Source organism: Leopardus geoffroyi, chromosome D4 (assembly GCF_018350155.1).
Source record: "Leopardus geoffroyi isolate Oge1 chromosome D4, O.geoffroyi_Oge1_pat1.0, whole genome shotgun sequence".
In the NCBI taxonomy this organism is placed as follows: Eukaryota; Metazoa; Chordata; class Mammalia; order Carnivora; family Felidae; genus Leopardus; species Leopardus geoffroyi.
The window spans coordinates 84,002,877-84,011,983 of NC_059342.1; the positions used below are offsets into that span (position 1 = coordinate 84,002,877).

At 51.5% G+C, this 9,107-nt stretch overlaps 1 protein-coding gene across 1 annotated transcript; it reads left to right on the top strand.

The window, feature by feature from the left end:
• Positions 1–313: 313 nt before the first annotated feature.
• On the top strand, positions 314–7,694 carry ARPC5L (actin related protein 2/3 complex subunit 5 like). The gene is made up of 4 exons (XM_045468198.1): positions 314–604; positions 4,649–4,721; positions 5,665–5,841; positions 7,133–7,694. Exons 1-4 carry the CDS (start codon positions 456–458, stop codon positions 7,193–7,195), a joined length of 462 nt encoding a protein of 153 aa, XP_045324154.1. The 5' UTR covers positions 314–455; the 3' UTR covers positions 7,196–7,694.
• Positions 7,695–9,107: the final 1,413 nt, after the last annotated feature.

Here is a 9,107-nt window from a genome sequence, read left to right on the forward strand (position 1 = left end):
CGCACCCCCCCCCCCCCCCCACCCCGCGTCCGCGGCTATGCCGCGCAGGCCCCTTCCAAGGCCAGGGGCTCTTCGGATTCAGGAGAAGCCGAAGAAGGAGCGCAGTTATAGCGTCCACGATGTTGGGACCTGCGTGGGGACAGGGCGCCCACTCAGACAGCAAGACTGGGGCTCCCCGAAGATGAAAGTCCCGCTGAAGGCCGTGGGAACGACTATAAGGTGGATTCTCCAGCGCTTCCAGCCAGTCTCCCACAGGGCTCCGCCCCTCCCGCCCACCGGCACTTCCGGTTCCGGCGTGGCCCGGAAGTGGGCGGACAGCGGCGTCTGCGCGCGGAGGAGGTGGAGGAGGCGCCCGGCGGCCGCTTCCCGCCCCCGAGCCCGAGCCGGTGCCGAACGGAGTAGAGCCGAGGTCGGACCCGGAGAGGAGCCGGCTGAGCGGGCGCCGACTCCCCGCCATGGCCCGGAACACGCTGTCCTCGCGCTTCCGTCGGGTGGACATCGACGAGTTTGACGAGAACAAATTCGTGGACGAGCAGGAGGAGGCGGCGGCGGCGGCGGCCGAGCCAGGCCCGGACCCTAGCGAGGTGGACGGCCTTCTGCGGCAATATCCTTAACCGGCGCGGCGGGCCGCGCTCCCCTCAGGCGGGCCTCCCTACTCCTCTCACCCCGGGGCCCCTGAGGTCCGTCTCCCAAGTCCCTTCCGATCCGGCTCCCCTCGAACGGGTTCCCTCAGCCCGGTATCCCCCACCGCCTTCCCTCCGACCCGGGCTCCGGCCCTCGGAGGTTGTTCCCCCAGCAGCGTGGCCCCACGAGGCCCCTAGACCCTGGTGGACCCGCCGGCTCGCCAGGCTCCGAGGCACGCCCGACTCGCCTGCCGCCCGCAGGCCCCGCACTCCTCCGCGAGGCCTGCCCTCGTCTCCCCCTGTGTCCTCATCCCCTCTGACTGACCGTGGCTTGGGCTCCCTATCACTCCGTCCCTCCCTTGCAGGAAATGGGGCCATTCTCGAGCTTGATGGGAGGGAGGGGCAGAGGTGAGCCCCCGCTGAGTAATTGAGCAGCCTGGGTGGCTCCTGGGCACTGTCCTCTTGGGCCGGATTGCAGCACCACAGGAAAATAGGTGGGTGGATGGCTGTGGGGAAGAAGGGACCCAAGGGGGAGCGAAGGCTGCAGCCCTAGCCCAGCCCTGAGGTCAGAGATTGTGCACCTCCGACCCCAGAATCAATCTGACCCTCCAGGTTAATGCCACTGTTTTGCACCTGTCCTCAGTTCCCTATGAACACCTTGAGCTGTGGACCTTGATGGTCTCAGCCACGTTCAACAAGTGAGTTTTGGCTTCCTACCCGCAATAGCCTTCTTGTGCAGGAAGCGGTGGGAAAAACTAGTAGTTTAGAGCTAAGAAAAACCAGACCGTATGAAGTGAAATGTAAAAGTAGAGCCTCATGACTGGAAATGACTATTCCTGTGACCACAGAGAGCAAGCATTTAGAAAACAAGATTAAAAATAGAGGTGGTTGTCACAGCCCGCTCGGCCCCTTAGCAGTTTGAGCACAGGAAACTGACTTATTCTCACAGGAAGGATTTTTCTTTATTCAAATAGTGTTACAGGAAGTGCCTGCCCCTCCCCCACACTTGCCAGGGCAGGGTTGGAGGCTCATGCTGTATATAAATCAGATTCTGAGTGTTTAATCAGTTGACTCAGCTTGGGAAGTCAGGCCCGTGGACTACCTTAGGGAGGAGTCCTGCAGTGTTCCTCCAACGTGCCTTTGAAACAAAAACCTTCAGACTTTCTTTGTTTGAACAGGAATGTGTTTTCAAAGGTGGGGATTCAAACTTGTATTTCCTGCCCCATCAGGATCACCCTGTTTACCCCATTGGTGAATCGGGGTCATGAGAAGGACCCCTCATGAGGGAAGATTGATTCTGTGTTCTGATGCAGAACCTGGCTCATGGGCAGGCAATCCCAAAAGACGCTGGGTCAGGCCTGTGGCCCAGAACTATCTACAGATGGGGAGAATAAGGTCTGGTTATCTGAGGTGTTGGTCCTGATGCTGCAGGGACTTGTTGAAAGTCCTCTCTTGCTATGCCCCTAGTGATAGGTTTCTTGAGGCTGCTTGGAGGCCTAGGTTTAGCACATCCAGTGGGTGCAGTTTCTCCACTAGTGGCTGTGTCAGAAACCTTGTTACCATGGACAGTATACCTCTTGGGATTGGGGAAAGGGAGGTTAGCAATGAGAACTGAAATCCTGGCAAATGTGGGGCCCAGGGAAGGAGGAGGAAGGAGAACTAGTATTTACTGAGTCCCTATCATGTGCCAGATATTGGACTTATAGTAATATTACTGAGTTTAAACTATAGAACAGGCTTCTAATAGAAGAGTCTTAGAACAAAGTCCAGAGGAAGGGGTAGAGGTTGGTTGATTGGAGTGGGGAAATGCAGGGAGGAGGAGGAGGAGGCCTGTCCTACTGCTGCATAGGGAATTGAGTCATGGTAGGGAATCAGGCAGATGAAATAGAAAGAACATGGGCTGTGTATCAATGTAAACCTCACTCTGTCATGCTATAGCTATGTGACTTCGCACCTTCTCTGAACCTCAGCATCCTCTTCTGTGAAAAGGAGGGGAACCATGCTGGCCTTACAGGTTCCATGGGAGCATCACGGAACAACATTGCAAAAAACTTGGTGGCACACAGCGAGTGCCCTAGACATGCAGCTTGGGTCTGTGGGTAGAGTGACAGCAGGGGATTAGAGAAAGAGCTTGGCTTTGGAGTTGGGCATCCTTGGGTTTGAAGGCCGGCTGGACAGCTTAACTTTGTGACCTTGGGCAGGTCATTTCCCTTTTCTGAGCTTCAAATACATTGCCTTCCAAATGAGAATAATGATTCTTGTCACAGAGGGTTGATAGCAGTAATGAGAGGACATGTGAAAGCACCTGGTACAGGATAAGGATTTTAAAGTATTCCTTCCTTTTCTTCCTCACTGAAGAACTTTCTGGTCCTCAGGAACAGGTCCAAAGCAATGGTTTTGAGCAGTTTTGCACTCTTTCTTCCCCCTGAAGAAATTTGGCATTGTTTGGAGACACTTTGATTATCACAACTTGGAAATCCTGCTGGGATCTAGTGGGTAGCAGCCAGGGATGCTGCTAAATATTGTGTGATGCACAGGGCAGACCTCACATCAATCATGTGGTCTAGAATGTTAATGCTGTGGTTGAGGAGCCCTGATCTAGAGGAGACAAGGGGGCGCATTCCCCAGCCTGTTCTCTAAGCTGAGCCCTGAGGCCAGCTGGATAAATACTGTGCCCTCCCTCCTCCCCAGAACTCCCCAAGCTGCTAAAGGCCCTCCACCCATCAACATCTATAGCGAATGCTTGGTAGGTCGGCACTACAGAGGTAACTAAAGGGTGACTCTTTTTGTCCCTGGGGACTAGTTACCCTGTCCTTCCCCATCCATCTCCTGAGTGATTTTGTTTGCCAGCCATGCTGATTAGCAAAGAGAGCCAGCCTACATTTCTTTAAGCTTCTGAGACTCTGCTCATTGTTCTGGGACGCCAAATCAGAACTGTTTTCTAAGGTAGAAGTTATCAGTGGCTGGTACCAGACTGGCTGAGGGAAAGGAATTCCAAAGCCAACAGACATAGGGGGTGGGCCGTCTGTCCATTGTGGAAGGTGGATCAGGGCCCAGCGGGGGCCCGGGGAGCTCAGCCAGAGTGACTTCTGAGTGGTGTGGGCCCAGCTCCGTCAAGATGGAGCCCACACTAGGGAAGATGGGACTAGGCGTTGCTCCGGAGTCTCTGTCTGTTCACACGTAGGTATCACTGCATGAACAGGAGTAGAGACCTGATTGGGTAGAAGCCATTCCTTGTTCTATTTTTGAAGCTTTTTGGCTGAAGCCAGTGTTTCAGATGAGGAAATGAAAGTTGGCTGATGTAATTCAGTTTAAAATAGGTGTCACCTTTGGGGACCTAACCCAGATTGTCATTTTCTTTTGAGTGTGGTATATTTGGAACTCAGCAAAGAAGGTGTCAGGATTGCAACTAAGGTTGCGGGGAGGGGAGAGGATCAACTCATATTTGGGGGAAAAGCTTCTTTTAGATTAATAAATCTCCCTCCTAGTAGCAGCTGGGACCTCACAGACCTAAGTAGGTCTTAGAAGATAGAAATTTTAGCACATCTTAATTTCTTTAGCAGTTTAACTGAGAAAACATTGGATTGAGAGGAGATCTCCGTTTGTGCCTTCATTCTTCTTTGAGAATGAGAAGATGAGAATGATAGCCACGCACTGTTGTCAGGACCCGATGGGGCAGGCGTGGTGCCCAGGACCAAGCAGTTGTAAGCAAGCTCCGTCAGGTTTTGCTGCAGGTCATCCCAAGAGGGCACTTGTCTCCAGGGAGGGAAGGAGTGTCCAAATGTGTTTTAGGGGGCGGCAGAAGGAGGGGCTTGCACTGTTGGCAGAGGTGTCCTCTACTCTCTGTGGCTCAGGAAAGCCACAGGCTACTCTCTGAACGGGCTGTGGCCACCTGGAAGCTGCGGTGGGAGGTGGGTGAATGTGGATATCTCTTGACTCCTCTCTTGAGTTGTTTTTGAAATGAGTTCATTAATAAAAGTGTGAACATGCTTGAGCCTAGCCATCCTTAACTGGTGGTGATGCACAGGGGACATGCTTCGGGCATTCCACGCAGCCTTGCGGAACTCTCCCGTCAACACCAAGAATCAGGCTGTGAAGGTAAAGGGGGCTCTGCTGCAGCTTTGCCGGGTGGTGTTGGGACCAGGGTTGTGGTTGTCCGTGTCCCCAGCTGAGCGTGACTTCCACGGGGCTTCAGACAGCATCTATTTAGTGTTAGCATCCGTGAGTATCTACTAAGGGAGTGGGTTGGCACTGGGCAGTGCTTCCATGGAAGCCTCCTGGCTGGCACTCCTGACATCAAAGCTGTCGGTGTTTATAGTAAAAGCTCCCCAAAGAAACATTCACTTCTCCCCAGAGCCTCATGGGGTGAGAAGTTGGCCCAGCCCTTGCTGCTTAGCAAAACTATAAATTAGCATGCCACATGGGACTTAGCAGTTTCTGCTTTAAAGGTTATCGAATAGGCTTTATTTGCATAAGTATTTTCAGTGCTTTTAAAATTTCCTGCCTTTTAAAAACAAGGTGAGAAGATACATTTGTGTTTACTGCATCACAGCTATTTAGAAGCTGTCTAAAATTTGGTCCAGGGAAAGGGGTCTCTCTCAAGCTGGGGTTTTGCTGTCTTGTCACAGCATCTTGATGTAATCAATGGCTGCACCTCTCAGGCAGAGGGAAGTGGCTTCTGTGTTACTGGGGTGAATGCATAGGGAAACTGCAGCCTAGTACACCTGTTCAGAAAGTAGATCTCCACAGTTAGGATCTTGTGGAATCTGAGGCTTCGCAGGTATGCTTCTCTCTGACAAACCACTTACTCCCCCAAAATAAGTGGAATAACTTATTAGCATGAATAAGGGATACTTGAAATTTAAATCAATAAAGGTATTTCAGCCCACTTAGTTTTTAACCATCCCAGACAAATTAGAAATTGGGCAGTGTTTCTAAGAGTTCTGACCACTTGGTTTGGTATTTCTGTGCCGGTCTTGGAGGACATGGATGTGCCTGGGCTGTGGCTCTGGGTGTCACTCCCTTTCTCTTTCCTTTATAGGAACGAGCCCAGGGCGTGGTGCTGAAAGTGCTTACAAATTTTAAGAGCAGTGAAATTGAGCAGGCTGTGCAGTCACTGGACAGAAATGGCATTGACTTGCTAATGAAGTACATTTATAAAGGGTTTGAGAAGCCCACAGAAAACAGCAGTGCGGTGTTACTCCAATGGCATGAAAAGGTAGGTGAACACACTGCTCATGCGGGCAGCTCACGGACTCGCCCCAGTTCTAGGGTTCAGATCCGCAGGCTAGAGTTCCCACAATAACATAGGACAGTCTGATTGTCATAATAATAAGGGGCCACGCCTAAAGCAACCTGGGACATCTGATCACTTCTCCCGTGGAAGCACTTGGTAGGGGTTCACTGTCTCTGGTAATTGCAATTACTTTAGCTGCTGATTTATGCCGGGCATGTCGTGGGGACAGGTGACTTGGCATGGGAAGAGGGACAGGGAGTCCCAGGTGGGAGGGAGGCAGGCTTGAAGCTGGGGCTTCATAAGACTTTAGTGGAGGCAGCTGCTTTGCATTGGTGGCGGTGGCGGTTGGGGGGCTCTTGAGGATGCAGGCTGAGCCCCTCGCTAACTCTAGGGGCTTCCTGCTGTGCTGCAGCTTCGCTAGGCCAGAGAAGGCAGTGGCAGAAACCTGAATGTTTACTTAACAGGGCCTTCATCCACCTGAAGCATAAAGAGCTGTGCCTGTCCTTTGTTCAGGTCGTTAGAAGAGCAAGGCCGTTTCATCTAGCCCGTGTCCTGCCTATGTACCAATGTCCCCCTGCCCTGTAGAGCTACAGGAAGCTCGCTTGTCAGTATAGGAGACCAGGCTATTACCAACACGGTATCTAAAACTCTCCATAAAAGTTTTGAGGGGTCAGCCACTTGGGCAGCCTTGGTGCTGTGCCGCGGTGGTGGCCTTTGGTCCTGCTGTGGGGTGTGCTGTGCCTGCTCCATCGGGAGGTGAACTCCTGGGCTTGGTGGGGGTGGCTCTGGTACTCGGGAGCTGAGCAAGCCCTCTGTGTGGTGGGGAGGCCAGGCCCTTTGGTCCCTTTAAGGCAACTTGGTGCCGAGCCCAGCTGGCATTTCTAAGGAGGCCTCAGGGAGGCAGCTATAATGAGCTCGTGTCTATTTAAGTGTCTAGGGCAGTACCGGCAGGCCGGAAACAGCTTGTCAAAAAGGGAAACTTGGGGGGCTGTGCTGTGTATGTGCTTGGTAACAGTGTTCTCAAGCCCAGCTCTGCTGTCTCGAGCTAGCAGCTCTTCGGGACCCCTGGCTCCAGGACAGGGCTCCACACCTAGAATGGGGGCTCTCTTGTCACCTCCTCAACTGTGCTGTTGCAGGAACCCTTTTTCGAGAGGGTCCGTGACGTGGTGGGACCTAGGTCTGGGAATGCTTGGTCCCTTCTTCCCTGGCAAGCCAGGCTCCCACGTGGCCAGCCATGTCTCATTTCACTCCTTTCCTTTTCCTGCCCCCACAGGCATTAGCAGTAGGAGGACTAGGCTCCATTATAAGAGTTCTTACAGCAAGAAAGACTGTTTAAAAAAAAAAAAAAAAAAAAAAAGGACTCATGTTACCTTGAGAAGAATTTTGGATGCACAGGCTGATGAAGAAGGGATTGACAATGGACCATCTTCCTAGGAACTCCCAGCTAAACTATTTCAGGACATGCATCAGCTGAAGTGTATTTTATTTTCAAGGTGGAGGGAGAAATCGTCTGTTTCCTAAATCCTTTGCAGGATCTGATAGTCTATGCCTTTGTCCACAAGTAACACAGAACTGACATTGTAACTGTCTCCTGGAGTGGCTGGCCAGCGTTGGTCAGGTGTACCTGTGTGCTCTGCCTCTTTAAAATGGGGGAGGGACGACTTGGGCAGGTACAGATCCAAGGGCTGTGGTAAAAGGGAGAGCTTGTTTTTTTGAAGTAGTAAAAACTTCAAGGGTTTGTACAGACATCCCGTCTTCCCAGAGAAGACGGGCTCTCTTGGGTTCATTGTAAAGTGCCTGCTGCATCAATAAAGCTCTTGGCTTATTAGTATGTACTTTGCGGTGTGTTTCATGTATGTAAAATGAGTAATGAATGGGACGGAAACGAATGAGAACTGATGTGGAGGGGTGGGCGTGTCCCTGGGGCGCTGTCCCCAGGGAGTGAGCATGGCAGTCCAGCCCTCTTGCCACAGCAGGACCTCAGGCCTGGGCTCGGCACCGCTGGCTGCTATGGAGAGAGATTTTGCCGAATAACTATTTATTGGTTTTACTCCTTTTGATTTGTATGTAATTTTGGAGCTTATTTAATTTAATAAAGTGCCGAACATTCAATAATTGGTCTAGGCTTCCAAAGTCTTTAGTTTGCGTGACTGCACTTGGAATCTTTTGGGAGCGCGCCCCAGAAAGGCCCGGTCACCATCTCCTGACTCTGACTTGGCTGTGTGGCAGGAACACTCTTAAAGAAGTTTTTTTGCTTTTATCCTTTTTGTTTTGTTTTGAGAGAGAGCGCGAGCGAGCAGTGGAGGGACAAAGAGAGGAGACAGGATCTGAAGTGGGCTCTGTGCTGACAGCAGAGAGCCAAATGTGGGGCTTCAACTCACAAACTGTGAGATCATGACCTGAGCTGAAGTCAAGATGCCTAACTGAGCCACTCAGGCGCCCCATTAAACAAGTTCTTTTAAAGGATTAAAAGCCAGAAACAGGTAGCAATCATTCTATACAAAAGGAACATTTTGTTCCCTATAACCACTAACAGCCAGCTTCTTTGAAGAGCAAAGATGTCTTTCTGGCCTTTTTAGCACGTGTAACTGCAGTCTGCATTCTATTAAAGGACCCCATTGAGATTTCTGAAGCTCTTCCTGGTCCTGTGGGCCTTGTCGATAGACATTGACCAAAGTGACACAATCCTTTCAATTCCTCTGCAGAAGCTCCACTGTTCTGGGAGGTAGGACTAGGCGGCAGGTTTCATTACATATACTTAAACCTAATCTGGGGAGATTCTGAAAGAAAGGCTCTATAGCCATCCCCCTGCCCCCGCAGTCCCCTTCCCTTTTTTACTTACCAGATTACTGGTTTAGCATAAAAGGATATACTCAGAAACAGCCAGATGGAAGAGATGCATAGGGAACTTGGGAAAGGGCATGGAGCTTCCATGCTCTCTGAGCGTGCCATTCTCCCCACATCTCTGTGCTCCCACCTGGAAGCTCTGTACTGTACTCTTTGAAGTTCGCCTTTAAGTATTAAATATGAGACACAGGGGCACCTGGATGGCTCAGTCGGTTAAGCGTCCGACTTCAGCTCAGGTCATCATCTCACGGTCCGTGAGTTCGAGCCCCGTGTCGGGCTCTGGGCTGATAGCTCAGAGCCTGGAGCCTGCTTCCAATTCTGTGTCTCCCTCTCTCTCTGCCCCTCCCCTGTTCATGCTCTGTCTCTCTCTGTCTCAAAAATAAATAAACGTTAAAAAAAAT

What these genes read in the sequence shown, in the direction of transcription:
- ARPC5L (XM_045468198.1), top strand. Translation starts at nt 456, where the DNA reads ATGGCCCGGAACACGCTGTCCTCGCGCTTCCGTCGGGTGGACATCGAC. An exon ending in GTGGACGGCCTTCTGCGGCA is followed by an intron (nt 605 to 4,648) that starts ATATCCTTAACC and finishes GTGGTGATGCAC; the next exon opens with AGGGGACATGCTTCGGGCAT. An exon ending in TACTCCAATGGCATGAAAAG is followed by an intron (nt 5,842 to 7,132) that starts GTAGGTGAACAC and finishes CTGCCCCCACAG; the next exon opens with GCATTAGCAGTAGGAGGACT.